Source organism: Pimephales promelas, chromosome 15, assembly GCF_988280905.1.
Source record: "Pimephales promelas chromosome 15, fPimPro1.hap1.1, whole genome shotgun sequence".
In the NCBI taxonomy this organism is placed as follows: Eukaryota; Metazoa; Chordata; class Actinopteri; order Cypriniformes; family Leuciscidae; genus Pimephales; species Pimephales promelas.
The window spans coordinates 25,975,880-25,991,527 of NC_142783.1; the positions used below are offsets into that span (position 1 = coordinate 25,975,880).

General features: G+C 38.6%; 2 protein-coding genes across 5 annotated transcripts; one reads left to right on the forward strand and one right to left on the reverse strand.

Annotated features, from left to right (window-relative positions):
* Window positions 1–454: 454 nt before the first annotated feature.
* disp2 (dispatched RND transporter family member 2) lies at window positions 455–12,183 on the forward strand. Of its 3 annotated transcripts, XM_089120426.1 has the most exons (9): window positions 664–752; window positions 4,246–4,338; window positions 5,401–5,808; window positions 5,909–5,941; window positions 6,223–6,346; window positions 6,633–6,760; window positions 6,896–6,993; window positions 7,097–7,194; window positions 7,456–12,183. In XM_089120426.1, the coding sequence occupies exons 3-9, from the start codon at window positions 5,456–5,458 to the stop codon at window positions 10,939–10,941; spliced, it is 4,320 nt and encodes a 1,439-aa protein (XP_088976552.1). In that variant the 5' UTR covers window positions 664–752; window positions 4,246–4,338; window positions 5,401–5,455; the 3' UTR covers window positions 10,942–12,183. The 3 variants fall into 3 exon arrangements, with proteins under 3 accessions (XP_039524638.2, XP_039524648.2, XP_088976552.1); XM_039668704.2 differs by lacking the exon at window positions 4,246–4,338 and having other exon boundaries at window positions 455–752; XM_039668714.2 differs by lacking the exon at window positions 4,246–4,338 and having other exon boundaries at window positions 455–752; window positions 5,912–5,941.
* A 261-nt stretch (window positions 12,184–12,444) lies between these two features.
* Window positions 12,445–15,535, reverse strand: rpusd2 (RNA pseudouridine synthase domain containing 2). Of its 2 annotated transcripts, XM_039668743.2 has the most exons (4): window positions 15,389–15,535; window positions 14,834–15,301; window positions 14,452–14,748; window positions 12,445–13,518 (listed from the first exon to the last, which is right to left on the reverse strand). In XM_039668743.2, exons 1-4 carry the CDS (start codon window positions 15,497–15,499, stop codon window positions 12,697–12,699), a joined length of 1,698 nt encoding a protein of 565 aa, XP_039524677.2. In that variant the 5' UTR covers window positions 15,500–15,535; the 3' UTR covers window positions 12,445–12,696. The 2 variants fall into 2 exon arrangements, with proteins under 2 accessions (XP_039524677.2, XP_039524671.2); XM_039668737.2 differs by having other exon boundaries at window positions 14,834–15,535.
* Window positions 15,536–15,648: the final 113 nt, after the last annotated feature.

Here is a 15,648-nt window from a genome sequence, read left to right on the forward strand (position 1 = left end):
TATTTCTTTTAATTAACGTGCCCTCTTAATCTTTAATCAAAGTAACTTTCCCTCCCTCTTACAGCACCATCTCTTCTCTTCTCTGATGACGTGTTTACTGAGGGCGGGGCAAACTTTCACTAACATGAGATCCCAAAACACCAGAAAAGACTATCACAACTTCCCTTTCATGCCGACTTAAACAGTTTGAACTGATATAATATAATAGATGTTTGAAACCAACATAGCTGGATAAAAAGCATAATTGTATAATTAAACTTTTGACTCAAAACCATAAAGTTATTAATGAGATATAGCCAATATATCTAGATCTATAGCCTATAACGTTACCAAGATATAGACCAATGTATGCAGCAAATTCAGCTACCGGGTCACATGACTTTGGAAAAGAATACCAGATAATTTCCAATTTGGATTTGGCTTTGGCTACAAACCCTTGCAGTGTTAACGCGATGTGGTTTTGTTCTCCAGCACCACCCTCGGGTGAACAGCGCGCGCTCAACTCACTGTCAACACCTCAGATCACATGCACGATGAAGCAGCCTCCATATACACACTAACGCAGGGTTTGCCTTCAGCAGCACGCACACAACCCGACATTTCTGCACAGAATTATTGCCTACATCTGATAGTGACAGGCGGATATTAAAACACTAAAGCATGGATACCGTTTCTATTTCTAGAGAGCGTGATGATGCTGAAATCACAGATTCAGCCACGACAGAGGGACCTTCTCATGAAGAAGCTCAAAGGTACGTGTATACTGTACGCTAATGTGGATATTAAGGATTATAAGCTAATTGTTGGAGGAAATGTACTTGCTTGTGAAGGAACGTACGTCATTTAAAATGTTGCTTTTGCAAATTATCAGAAATAATGAACGTGTCGCTTTTTAAGGTGTCTCTCTATCAGACCCACTTTGGCTTTTGTTTACAAGGGAAAATTCAATTTTAGGATAAAAAAACAAGCAATAGGTTGAAAGTACAAGGAGATCACGTGTAAATAGTACTACTACTACTAAATAGGCTACTATAATTTATTGGATTTGGGTTTATTTGGTCCATAATATGGCACGTCACGACCACTGATTCTTGACGATGTTTTAGGGTTACAAAAGCCAATATGAATTATTTTTTAGGGTAAAAAACATTTAATATTGGCTATATTTGACTTACAATGCACATGTCATTCAAAAAGATAAAGATTAAAAATACTCTTTAAATTCTTGCAATGAATGACAAAATAATGTTATGTAGATGTGCTATACAAATTTTACTTAAATAGTCTGTAAGCACATTCCTTGTGTCATTTTTGATTTTTTTAAACTTTATAACATAATCAAGACATTCCTGCTATTACAAAACACTTTTTAGCTGTGTATCTTCATAAAAATGAATGCTTGATTATTAAAATTGAGTATTTCTGAATGGTATGCCGTATCATAAATGTGGTCTGAACATTAATTATAGCTTGTGAGGAACTGATGTGATATTGACTTTAAGTTCATTTAAATATTTTTAACTGCAATGTCATGTAATTTGATATAGCCTAATGTTTTGAAGTCAGATATGATCTTGACAATCCTGATGTTTTTGTTCAGAATATATTTACATTCATATTTACTTATGTAAGTGTAGATGTATTTATTATTATTAATAATAATAAATTAATGTAGGGGCTAAATCCATGTTAAAATGCATTTGGTCTGAAAAACAAACAAACAAAAAAAAACAAACTACAGGACATCTACTAGCCTATTCAAAATTACATTTAAGAAATATTCCAATTCCTTTAATGAATGCCCCCCCCAAAAATGGAGTGGAAATCTTTTCTTTCCATCCTCATTAGTCAGGCATGTTTCATATATCTGGAGTAATTCTAATAATCTGGGATCTATGACTCTAAATGGAGGTGTTAGACGATTGACTAATCACGGGGCTCATTTGTTACTCTGACTTAGATATTTTGCTTCAGCATAGGTGTACATTCCCAGTTCTGCTAACATCAACAATGATTAACTTTCATGATGAAATCTATCTGTATATCAAAGTATGAGCAGATGGTGAGATGCTTTCTCCAGCTTTGGTGGAGAAGATGCAGTGACTCATGTTTGACCCTCTCCGGAGAATCCATGTCTTAATATTCCAATGCGATCTTCACACATAGGCCTCCCTTACCAGCGTTTGATTTGTTAATCACAGGTTTTGTTCCATGTTATTATCTGTTGTTTATGGTACTTAAAATGGCTGCACACGATACTACACACTACACACAAATGCAAGTTCTTCATCTCCCAAAACGGTCACAAACAGCCTGGGAGATTTTATAGTCTACTGGCAACAGCATTAATCTGAATCTTTTGGTAAAGACTTACATTACTGAGATGACAATCAATCAATGTGTGAATGATATTGTTACTCTCATCAAGTTTTATTCAGCCTGCATACTTGTTCCTAAGTATGGTTTCGTAAAAAATAAAGTTGATTATAAGATTTGAGGATTAATAATTCAAATTTTAGCCATTTAAAATTGAATTATTAAAAATATGATTTTAGCCAATGTACAGCAGATACTTTGCCCTTTACGTGCAAGAAGATGTGCCTAAAAGCAGTGTCACAGAATCGGTCCAATTATTTCGGATCTAGACTGAGTCACCATGTATCAACCTGAAGTAAATCTCTTGCAGCGTAAGTGTCCATTATATTCAGTTTCTGTTACATGTCAGGCATTTATTCCAGATCGTGACTCCTATGTAAGTTCCACAGAGTATTAAAAGCTTGAGTGAGATGGGAATATAAACTGAGCAATGTTTTTTTTTGCTGAATATTTATGCACATCATATGCTCATACGATTTGGTGCAAAGAGAGCAAACAAATTAAGTATTTAGTAAATATTTATACTTTCTCCCAAAGCCGACTTTAGTTAAAGAGGGTATTTTATGAGCAAATTTACTCTGGAAATCACAATCATATCCATTAAGCTTAGTTTTCCCTATCCTTGAGGCGTTCAGAGCCATCCAAAGTGCAAGATTTCTAGTGTCTTTACTTGTCTGCTGATGGACTGATTTCACCCTATACATTCTGACAGGTCACAACAATCACTTCCGAGTCCTGGCAATGCGGACCCAGACACGATGTACCAGCTGCAGAGCTGTCAAATTAAATTATGCCTGTGTTCCTTTTGATAGGCATCTGAACACTTGCAGCATGCGCACAACGTAAACCCATGATCCTCGTCAGATGCCGAGTTGAAATTATGCCTGCTTTTACAAGTTTTAACACATGTGGAAATTTGTAACGTTATTAATTCATGCAGAAAGCCTTGTAATGGGAATCTGCTAACAATGATAAGCGAGTTCATCACACATTACATTATCAAATTTCCTGATGCTATTTTTACAGCTCTGTGATTAGTAATTGATCCACAACAAAGATTGCCATGTTTTATTGCAGGCTGCTTCGAAATATGGAGGTAATGGAGATAAAGCAGCTCACATCCAAATACACACTGTGCCGAGAAACATTTTAAGCATTTAGGCCAATCAAGAAGTTCAGTAATGTGAGAGAGAAAAGGCATACGGGTTAAGAGTCAATGCTTTGTTGAATCATTATTCACACGCGTCTAGTTCAAAAGTCGTTTTATTCTTCACTGCACATGATTTATGGTTGTTTATTTTCTCAGTGGCTAAATGGGATCAGTCGTGCATATTATAATCTGCCCAATTTAGTTTGCACACTTAAAGAAACTAAAAAGGCAGCGTATTTGTTCCTTGGACACATTTATAAACTTGAACAGCAGTCATTTGTTTGTTCCAGTGTTTGCATTGCTTGTCTCCCTGGTAATACTAAGAGTCATCTAGATCTGTGTAAAAACAAGCTTGTTTAAAGCAAATAACTTAAAACTTCATAGTATTAGGAGTTGTTAATGTTTTCTCACACCAAACCTGACATTTTATTTGAAATATGGTAAAGAGGGACACATAGAAACATGGTTTATATCATGACACATTATGCTATTTGATCAATAAAGCTTCTACTTCAATACTTCAGCACAGTAACAACTGATGGTTCCCCATAAAGAGCCATAATAAATGTTCATAATTAGTATTGTGAATATACTAAACGAAGAAAAAAAAATGAATAGGCCTACTGAATCTTAAGGTTTGGTTCTTTGAGGTGATCTACATTATTCAGCAGTACATTTTAAGCAGTTGTCGCACTCATATTTTTTTATGCGGTTGGCAGGGTAAACTGATGGAGTCCCTCCCACTTGGCCTAATTGGGTCTTCAAGCATTTCGCTGATACATTTTCCAGACACTGCTTATCTAATATATAGGGTAAGACGCTCACTAAATAGTTGTCAGACACTCAGCTGTAAACATTAATGTTAGAGGCACATTAAGTTAAGTATACTTAAATTAAGATTTGTGGGACAACTATTTATTTTACATTACAAAATCTTTATTAAACATTCTATTTTTTGTCAACATGATGGATTCAGGCTTTCATGCGCATTTCTTTTTGTTCATGTCTGACGCAAGCAAATGATTAAACACTCAATATCAAGTAATCAAGTTACCAAATTAAAGTGTGTAAAAAACTAGTGAAATCAGCAGCAAAATATGACATTAAATGAAGTAAGCATAAACACATTGTGCTCTCAAAACAACAATCTGTTTACAGCTGATTTTGCACTTAAACGACCTGAAATATGATTTTCATTTACAATTAATTAAATGGTTCATTTAATGACTGGATCAGTTAGTTCTTAGATCATCAACTGCAGGAGTCGGATCTGTCCATTTGTGAACCGGTTCATACAATAAGAATCGCCTTTAAAAAAAGATTCAATACGAATCTGATACTGTGTCTCGTAAATTCTTAATGTCGAAATAACTAGTCAAGTCAAGTTACCTTTATTTATATTGCACTTTTTACAATACAGATTGTATTAAAACAACTTCACAGTGATATCATGAAAGTAATACAACACCGATCAATAATATTGTTGAATATTAAATGTCCCAAACTAAGCAAGCCAAAAGCCAAGGCAACAGTGGCAAGGAACGGTATGTTCCTTACGGTAACAGTGGTAAGAAAGGTATGCCATCCGATATGTAGTAAAGTACAAATTTGTTTGCTAAAAAAAAGTAAATAATTTCCCAAAATGACTGGCTCAACCATACGATTGAATTAATGATTTTGTAAGTTGCTTGAGAAACTACAGAAATTGGATCAGCCCAATTGATGAATTATCGGACTGTTGAAACAAGGCTACATTGAAAATACATTCATTCAATGTAGGCTACATTGAAAAGGTAGTGGTGTGAAAGTATAGCTACAGACCAGCACAGTAATGAAGTTAAAACACCTGATAACGCTATTCTTTTTTTGTGCAGTGAAATACCTGAGGTTTCGCTGTGTCCTCCGGACAATGACAGCACAGAATCTCAGATGTGTCCAGTCAGGATAGAAGAGAACCAAGCAGACAGCGACAGTCCGTTCAAGTCAAACTCCTCGACTCAACTCCACCATCATGCATCACAGGGCTCTGACTCTCATTCTCCACAAGGCAAAAGATGCCCCTGCTGTGGCCACCAGCTTTCGAATCAAAGCAATGTATGTCCAGATCAAAAGAATGCTTACCATCCAGCAGACTTGCATTCAGCGAGTCCTGTTAAGACTGTCCATAGCTGCAGTCCATCACATCTGCCTTCGTGTCACAATAAAATGCAGTGCCATTGGCTTCACGGATCTCATGATGGCAGTAACCACAAGCCTGTACAGCGGCACATGGTGACAGTGAGGTCCAGACCCTTTATCTATTATTAATATCATGCTAATAGACATGCATCTAGTTGATTGTAAACATATAAATATGTTATATTTCTATATTTGTCTTCTTAGTAGGAATGATGGCCTGCATAGGATACCAAGGAGGTGAGCTGCTTTTATAGCAACTGATGATGAAGATTATAACAACATCACATGAAATTCAATATTAGGATTATTATTTACAGTAATACAGTAGTGCACATTAACAAATTAGCCTTATGTTCCATATTAGATTTAAAGGAATTGTGAAGATGCATTTAAGCATTAGGCTAATGTGGTAATGTAATTCTAAAATGCAGGGTGGCAAATACCAGTAGTATGATGCAAGTTAATGTGCCATACAGGAATTAGATTCAATTTGACCATTTGAACATTGATTTTTACAGCTATTCCCAGGTCATAGTGGAGTACCCGATGACTGTACTCATTTCATGTACGCTAGTTCTGTTTGCCTGTTCCCTGGCTGGGATTTTGACTGGTCCTCTGCTAGACTTTTCAGACCCTTTGTTGGTGAGTATTTCAATGTCTATAATATAGAAATAAGGCACGTTTATAAAAGTGACTTAAATGACCTAATTTATCGAAGGCCTAATCCTGGTTTAATTTAAGCTGTCTCTGAAACCAGGCCTAAGAGTTTATTTTCTGCTTGAATACATTTCGGAGAATAAACTGGCCAACGCTAGACTTTAGATCTTTATAATTGTAAACTGGCTTCTCAAATGACTTCAATTCATTTTTATAATGACTTCAAAGAGTTTCTGCTTACCTCTCATGTGTCTTTGATCGGATCTCATAGGGATTTGAACCACGTGGAACAGACATCAGTATCCGTCTAGCAACCTGGATGAGGTTACAGCAAAACACTGGGCCTGGAAAATCATTATCCCCAGTTCCATGGCAACTCACAGAAAGAACTACAGCAGGGTATTTCTTGCCGATCGTATGATGCTAACATACTTTAAATGACTACTACTGATATTTTCACTTAATCAGACTTTGCTTTTAATACTAAATGATTTATATGTTATGTTTATGTTGAAAAACATATTTGTCTTACAGAGAGGACACTATTATATCTGAACCTCAGTTAAGAGAACGATCAAGGAGAATGTTGCACAGAGATAACGCTGAGCACAATTTTTTTTGCAATCCCCCAGGTGAGATTTTATTCAGGTATTTCCTAACCTAATAAATCAGTAAATGGAGCACAGCACGTTATATGTTATGCTGTTGTTGGTCACCTAATCTGTGGTTCTGTAGGAGAGCGCTATGCTCAGCTGGTCTTCCGCTCTGGAAACTCTGCCAGTCTCTGGAGCCTAAAGGCAATTTACTCCATGTGCCATATGGAACAGACACAGGTAAACCAAGGACTATATTTTTCCGAAAGGATAATATTCTCAAGAAGAAATTCAATTCAGTGTTTTGTTGGATATGTGATAAAATCAGATTAATATATTACACTATTGAATCATTAGTGATCATTTGTAATCATAGATACCTGTAGAGGAAGTTTGGTTCTGCATAAGAAACTACATTTTCAATTTAAAAATCTTTTTTTATATTTGCGATCTTTTTGCTGCGAAATGCAACTAATGTTTTTTTTTTTTCCATTATTTTAGATCCGTTCAGGGAAACAATTTGATCAACTCTGCCAGGTCAGATCAGAGTTGTACGGCTCCACAGTGGAAAATGAGTGTTGTCCAAGTTGGTCTCTGGGAAACTACTTGGCTCTTCTGAACAACATTTCTTCCTGCTTTAGTCTGACTTCACAGCATGTTTCTGAAAGCCTTGGTCTGCTCAGATTCTGTGCCCCTTACTACCATGACAGAAGCCTGGTTGCATCATGTACTGAGTGGAGTAAATTTGGCCGTTGTGCATCTGTCCCACACCGCTGTAAACTTCCAAGCATCTTCCAGATTCTTCATTACCTTGTGGACAAGGACTTCCTGGGACCACAGACTGTTGAATACAAGGTTCCGTCTCTAAAATATAGCGTAGTATTTCTACCAGTGGAGAAAGGTGATCCATTGATGAAAATGTATTTGGACCATCTAGAGGGTCGTGAGCTCACTTACAACACCACCACGATAACAGGAATGGATTTGGGAATTAAACAGAAACTTTTCAAGTATTATTTGGCATGGGACTCTGTCTATCCTGTTCTTGCAGCTCTTGCACTTTTGTTCACAATGGGAATATATCTCAAATCCCCATTTATAGCGGTGATGTCACTGGTGTCTGTCCTTTTATCACTTTCCACCTCATATTTTTTCTACAAAGTTGCATTTAGATTGAAATTTTTTCCAATCCTCAATCTTGCATCAGTCCTTGTCCTTTTGGGAAGTTGCCTAAATCAAGCCCTGACATTTGTTGATTTCTGGAAACTAGAGCTAAGCCACAACCCTCAAGCTGTCCTTGAGAAGAAAATGAACCGGGTTTTACAGGAAATAGGATACTTGGTGTTAGTGTCAGGTCTGACATCTAGCATAACGTTTTACTCAGGCTACATAAGTAGCATCACTGCCGTGAGATGCTTCGCTGTATATCTTGGCAGTGCTTCATTAATAAACACATTATTTGCTCTTGTTTGGCTTCCTTGCACCCTCATTTTGCAGGAACGCTATGCTGAGCTGTCTTCAAACCCTGTTGCAAAGGCAGCGTGGAAGCCCTGCTGCTCAAAAAGTACAGGTGGATTCTGGGAGACAAGTTCAAGAAAGCGCTGCCTGTTTACCTTGAGGCAGAAGCTTCGGACATTAGGCAGAGGGTTTTCGGACACGTCGAACCTGCTTTTTTTAAAGATCCTGCCTTGTGGCGTAGTGAAATTCCGATATATATGGATCTGTTGGTTTGCAGTTCTCGCAGTCGGTGGAACGTACATATCATGCGTAGACCCTGGCATGAAACTGCCAACTTCGAACAGCAGGACAACTCAGCTGTTCCGTTCCAGCCATCCCTTTGAGAGATACGATGCTGAATATCGTCATCAGTTCATGTTTGAGCGAATGAAACAGGGAGAAGATGAACCCATGACGCTGACTCTAATTTGGGGCATCGTTCCATCAGACGATGGTGACCACTTTGATCCAAAAAGTAATGGATCTTTAGCTCTTGATCCAGGGTTCAATATGACCAGTCCCCAAGCCCAACTGTGGCTCCGGGATCTGTGTGGAAAAATTCAAAACCACAGCTTCTATTCTCCATTAACAGCTGACCAAGAAACTGCAGAAGACAATTTGTGTTTTGTCGAACGTTTGATTCACTGGGTTTCTATACGGCGCTGTTCAGAAAGTGAGGATGCATTTAGCTTCTGCTGCAATAATATTCCCTTTCCATACCCACCAAGTGTTTTCGAGCAGTGCCTTAGCATGATGGTGGCAGAACAGTATGCAGAGGGGCGCTTAACCAGTGGCGGAGGCCTGAGGTTTGATTCAAATGGTAGAATCACTGCCCTTGTTGTAATATTCAAGACTGTAAAACTGTACAGCTTCAACTACGGCAGTATGTCACAATTCTATCAAGAGATCTTATCATGGTTTAATGGAGAAATCTCCCAGGCTCCAATGGGACTGCAGAAAGGATGGTTTGTAAGCCAGCTAGGCTTATATGATTTCCAGCACTGCTTGAGTTCAGAGACATTGGAGGTGGCAGGCTTTTCGGTAGCTCTGACATTTGCACTGTTCTTACTGATGACGTGGAATATTCTATTAAGTGTATATGTGTCCATTGCAGTGGGAGGAAGCGTGTTTGCTACTGTTGGTCTCCTTGTGCTTTTGGAATGGCAGTTAAATGGTGTGGAAGCACTCTTTATTTCAGCAGCTGCAGGTCTTTCTGTTGACTTTGTGGCCAATTACTGCATTTCATACAGCCTGGCCCCACACAGTGACAGACTGGGCAGGGTTGCACATTCCCTAAAGAGAATGGGTTACCCGGTAGCAACAGGTGCTGGGGCATATTTTTGCGTGGGCATTATTATGTTACCCGCAACTGCACTGCTTTTCAGGAAGCTTGGAATCTTCCTCCTGCTTGTGAAGTGTGTTGCATGTGGCTTTGCCACTTTCTTCTTCCAGTCGCTGTGTTGCTTCTTCGGCCCCCAAAAGAACTGTGGGAGCATAACCCTACCCTGTGGTACAAAGCAAGCCACTGAAAATATACTGTCGTCCTGTTCGGCTACAGAACAAGGGACCACCAATCCCGCAGCTAATGGGGCATTTGGGTGTGGCACAGGTTCTCGGGTTCGAAGAAGTTTTAATAAAGAAAGCGAAGGCTTTCTTTGCCCCAACCAGCAGCACCAAAGAAAGCGCCAACCGATCGGAGGACGGGAGCCAGAACAGTATGAGCTGCAGCCACTTGCTTGCCAGTTGAGCGACAGCTTCGAGAATAGCACTTGCACCAGCAAGCTGTCCAACAGACCTTCTGTTCTTTCCGATGATATTCAGTTCTGTGGCCTTAGTCCAAGGCAAGACTATGATGGAGTCAGCATTGAGGCTGACAGGGCAGACATGTGTAGCAGGCACCTTAAGGGTTGCAACCCACCTCCAGCACTTCAGACCTCATCTCCGTACAAAGAGAATATTTTGCGTCCTGCAGTTGCTCCTACACAAGATGCATCTAAGGAGAAGGTTTTGTGCAAGAAATGCCGAGGCCAGACGAGAGGTGGGCTCCAACTTTGGAATGTCTCTTTATCATCTTCCTCAAGCATGGAAGAAATCATGATCACTCAGACTACAGACACTGTCAATGAAAGGTCACTCTCAATAGATGAAGCCACTAGCTGTCATCTACACAAACGGCTTTTGTCATGCCAGTCTCAGAGTTCCATAGAGGGACTCGAAGACTCCAATGAGACCTGCTTAAGTGAAGTAGAACCTGGTATATTAGTCTCTCAAGCTGTTAAGATAGAGGAAGAGTTACAACCAGGCCACCTCAATGGCAAGAGAGAAACTTTACGTCTATCCTTGAAGGAGACTGTATATGACCTTGCCTCCCCTGGGTCTGGTAGGGTGAGGACCACACAAAGTGAGGCGCCAGTTATATTGCCCAACAGCAAACCTGACATGCCCGATGTCTGGATAAAAAGGGATGGAAAAGGTGAAGGTGGCAGCTGATCAATATTGTCAACACACTGAGCAAATCTAAACAACCACAGCATGGACAGTACTTTATGGTGGGCTGAACTTTTATACTCAGGAGCAATTACATTTCGAAATCTGTCTGAAAGAGACCTAGACATTTGCAAACATCAATTAATTGTTTCATAGTATACACAGTGCTGCTTACACAATTTCAAGAGGAGACTGTTTTTTTTTTTTTTTTTTGCATGATTCCTTGCATGTCATGTAAATATACATTGAATGTGCACACACAATAGCCTTTGAAAAAGCCTTTCTTCAGGGGCCTTGAACTGCACTTACGAACAATTGTGCCTGATCTTTTACACAACCAAGCCATGAACTTTTCAACTAATTTCCATAATTTTAAGGTCACAATCATTATCTTTACTGTTATTTAGACTCAACAACCAAGCTCTGCAAATCTAAATTCTACAATTTACAGTTTTTATACACAAATTATCAAGCATTGAAAACCAACTATACCGTAATTTTGCGCTTAACTTATGCTAGGAAAACTTGGCATAAATGTGCTTGCTATTGTGGCTATAACTGTTTTACCAATGAATACCTTTGCATGTTATTTTAATTATTTTCAAACCTATATTTATTATCGCATAGCCATAAAAGTACCTCTTTTAAAAAAAGACAATGACTGCCCATTAGAACATAGGCCAATTACAACAGTGTGCTTTACTTAAATGCTTCAGTGTGTGGACATGTTTCACTAATGCCCGAGATTTATAAATACCTGCAATATGACATTTGAACTCTATACAAGACTGTGAGTGTTACTTCCATGTTCAGTATGTATTTGAAAGATATGCATTAATCAGAATGCAAAAAGTTGTATGTAAAAAGTGGTGTATTGTGATGTGCACAAAAATGTCAGTTATAAAACTGGAATCAAAGGTCAGTTAAACCTGTTACACTGAGGGAAAAAAAAGTTTGCTAGAAAGAATATGTCTCTTTTTTATACTCAGATTGATTTAATGTTAATTTATTAAGGCCAGCGGATGTGCCCTTGAACTTAAAAAAGCATCTTAAAATACAAAGTGCCAAAATTTAATAATGAATTGTGCCAAAAGTTGTTTCCCCTCTGATTATGCAGCTGTATTATAAAACCTGCTGGTGTTGAACTACTGTTGTTGATAGCCTGTGTGTAAAATCAGATTTTAAGTTGTCAAAAGATAAACTATAACGAAGAATTTCAATAAAAAATTAAATATTTTTAATTGAGGTTACACTTTGTGGGGTGGTTTTCAGGTCTCAACAGGTTCAAACTTCATAAGATGCAATTAATTTTTTTAATTTCTATGCATAACATGGCATTTTGCATGAGGGATTTTAATTAAAATTACTCCCACCTGTAGGGGGAGAAGGAACTTAAAATTATATACAGTATATATATATATATATATATATATATATATATATATATATATATAAGTTCCATCTATATATATATATATATAAATAATTTGCATTCCCACAAAAAAGGACTGTTTTATGTTTTATTGCTGTATGTTAATGTCAGATGAAATGTTGTCCTTATCAAATAAGGTGCTAAAAAAAGAAATGCACCGCAGAACAGACTAATTAAGAAATTAAGTCATTTTGAATTCACAATTAGTGTATTCAGTAAACGAAGTGTATTTAAAAAACAAACAAACAAACAAAAAAACCATTATTGTAAACTTGTGCACAGTGGTATCTGGTAACAAATGTTGCATGAATACATCTGACTTGAGTTTAATCCTGAATCCAGTCTTCTTTGGCCCAGTCAGGCAGTCGGGTTGAGTATTCAAAGTCAGCTCCTTTGTAGCGTAATGCATGAAGATACATTATCAAATCCTTCTCTTTTGGGTCAGGGCGCACAATTTTACACTCGCCACATAAATGATCTCGGACAAAATAATTCGATGTTGCAGTTCTGGGGGCTTCATCTGAGATAGAATTTGTTTCTTTTTGAGCACCACTCATCTCGCCCTCAGACTCAACTGCAGATGTGCTCTTGTGAAGTCCTTGGCTGCCTCCTGCCGTTATTTCACCCAGGGGCACTTTACAGGAACTATCATCACATGCACCACCACTTGACTCAAGTACCGTTATCTGATCATGGTTTTCTTCAGCACCAACCTTACATTCCGTCTTCGGCCCTTGTTTTCCTGAGACCTCTTCATCAGGCAAATCCAACAAGTGCAGACTCTCCTTTGAACGATGTTCTTCTATTAGAGCTTCTAGAAGCTCCTCATCACTCATACCTACCAGCCCTCCTTTGGCTCTATTAGGACCCCATGCAGAAGACCCATATATGGGATCGTTGAGGATTGGGAAGCCGAGGAACTGAAGATGAACACGAATCTGGTGAGTACGTCCTGTGAGAGGCAGACAGCGGACCACACTAGAGCGTCCGTTATAGCTCAGTCTCTGGAAGACTGTGCGGGATTCTTTGCCTTTGGGATCCACTCTGCAAAGGCCCACGCGGAAGGACACTACCAGGATGGGTTGCTCACACACCACCTCACCCTCTGGAAACTCCCCCTCCACACGGCACACATATTCCTTTTCTAACTGTGAAAAACAGAACAAAAGTATGGTTAAAGCTCAACGCTTCAAAGTTTAAAAACACTTCCAACAAATATGCATTACTTTTTGATTAATTTTACAAAAAAAATCTTGAATACCTCTTCTCCCAACCACTACAAAATGGAAATAACTTTTACTGTCCCTTCTGATCACACTGAAAAAGTGATCCTCTGTATTTTTATCCAAAAAAATCTAAATCATGGTACATTAGAAAAATGACAAGATAAGAAGTCTTTTTTTCCCCCTGAGCAATACAATATACTGTCATCGATTAAAACAAGAAGAAATATCTGCCAATGGTTTTAGAGAAAAACAACATAATTCAAAGGGAAAACAAGATTTCTGATCTTGATAGGTCACATGATCAATCAACGCTCATCATAAACTCTTTATAAACTTTTCCACAAGAAAATTAACACCAATATTTAGAAGCTGCACAGTCTCATTCGCACAAACATTAAACACCATCATGGTAACACACATGAAATTTTAAAAATGCAATAAACTAATTTAACAACATTACATGTAACATAAAACCCTAATGTACAAAACTGATTAGAAAAAAATAAGAAAATTTTTTAACAAAAATACATAAAATGTGTATTGTCACGCAGGGAATTGTGGGAATGTCAATTTACATTTTTTTCACTATAAATTATACAATGAGTTGTTCTTTTTCACTTTCAGAAACTAAATTTAATGGTGTTTTACAGTAAAATTACATTAAATGTATCATTAGATCTATCAAAATTATTTACCATATATAGTAATTAAACTTTCTGGTAACCAATAAAAGTTTTGCACTGTAGCATTTTTGCAGTGTACGATTCCTTTAGTAAGTGTGAAGGGGGAAACAAACAGCATGGAGACATTTCAGACTGTAAACCAAGTAGGCATCATTCAGAGAGTTTGTCTTACCTGTCTCTCACGAACCATTTCGTCCAGTTTTTGGGAGACCTCAAGTGTACGAGCAAACAGCAGCACACCAGAGGTGAGGCGGTCCAGTCGATGTACTGTGTGAAGACCACTAAGGCCTTTCTCCTTCCCCAGAATGAAGATGACAGTATTGTGACGGAAGCGCCCACAGGGATGCACAGGAAGCGAGCCAGGTTTATCCACCACCACCACTTCACCATCATCCACCAGAACCTCCATGGGCTGCCCGCTCACAGGGGGCTCGTGGCGATGCACTGTGTTCCTCAAAAAGTCATTGTTCTAGACGAGTAAAAGAGATACATAACAATTAAACAGGACCACATACACAGAGACAACCGTTGAGCATTGTCACGCGATCTCTTACCTTCAGTGTTATATTCAGGTCATCCACAGGCGTTTCATTCAGTTTAATCCGCCCCTCTTTGACAGCCTCATGGTAGTAGTCCATAGACTCCGCGCGAAACTCACTCTTGAAAACCTCTAGCAGAGTTTTACCAACCCAACGTCCCTTACAGTAAGTCTTAAAATCAAAATAATAAGGATGCACTTTCCGAAGACCGCCTTCAAAATAGTAGGAGGTTTCCGCAAAATGTTCTTGACTGAAACTCACACCCGGGTTGCGTTTCTGTGGAGGCGGCACGTACCTCTCTCCGGGACGCTGCTGTTTTCCGCCCCTCTTTCGCTTCTTATCGCGGCCTGGTCTTGCTGCCTGATCCGGCTCCTCGTGTTTACGTTTAGCGCAGTTTGTTCTTACCGTGCTCTCTGTATCACAGTTGTCTTCTTCCCTGGTTGCCCCTTTAGTATCCATGTCGTTTAACTGTGTGCAGCGCTGCTGTTTTGAGAAATTAAAGGAGACTTGTACACTATTTCTCCTGACATTTAACGCTGTTCGTTGAGTTCCCAGGGTTTTAACACTCACGTTTTTGTCCCGATACAAGTGTCTCAGGAAATTATTGTTTTCTCTTTTTACAAAGCAAAGTAATGAACTGAAACCTGCTACCTTCCACCTCACGCACGTGAGCCATGCCATCCAGCGGTTCAATGACAATGTTATTTCCGTCTTGGGTTGATGACATCACCGTGACGTCATGTGTTTACGAATTATTTGTAGAAAATCGGTGTAAAATCTGCTTTCATTCTATTCACTTTCTTGGCATGATGAAATTTACAATAAAAATT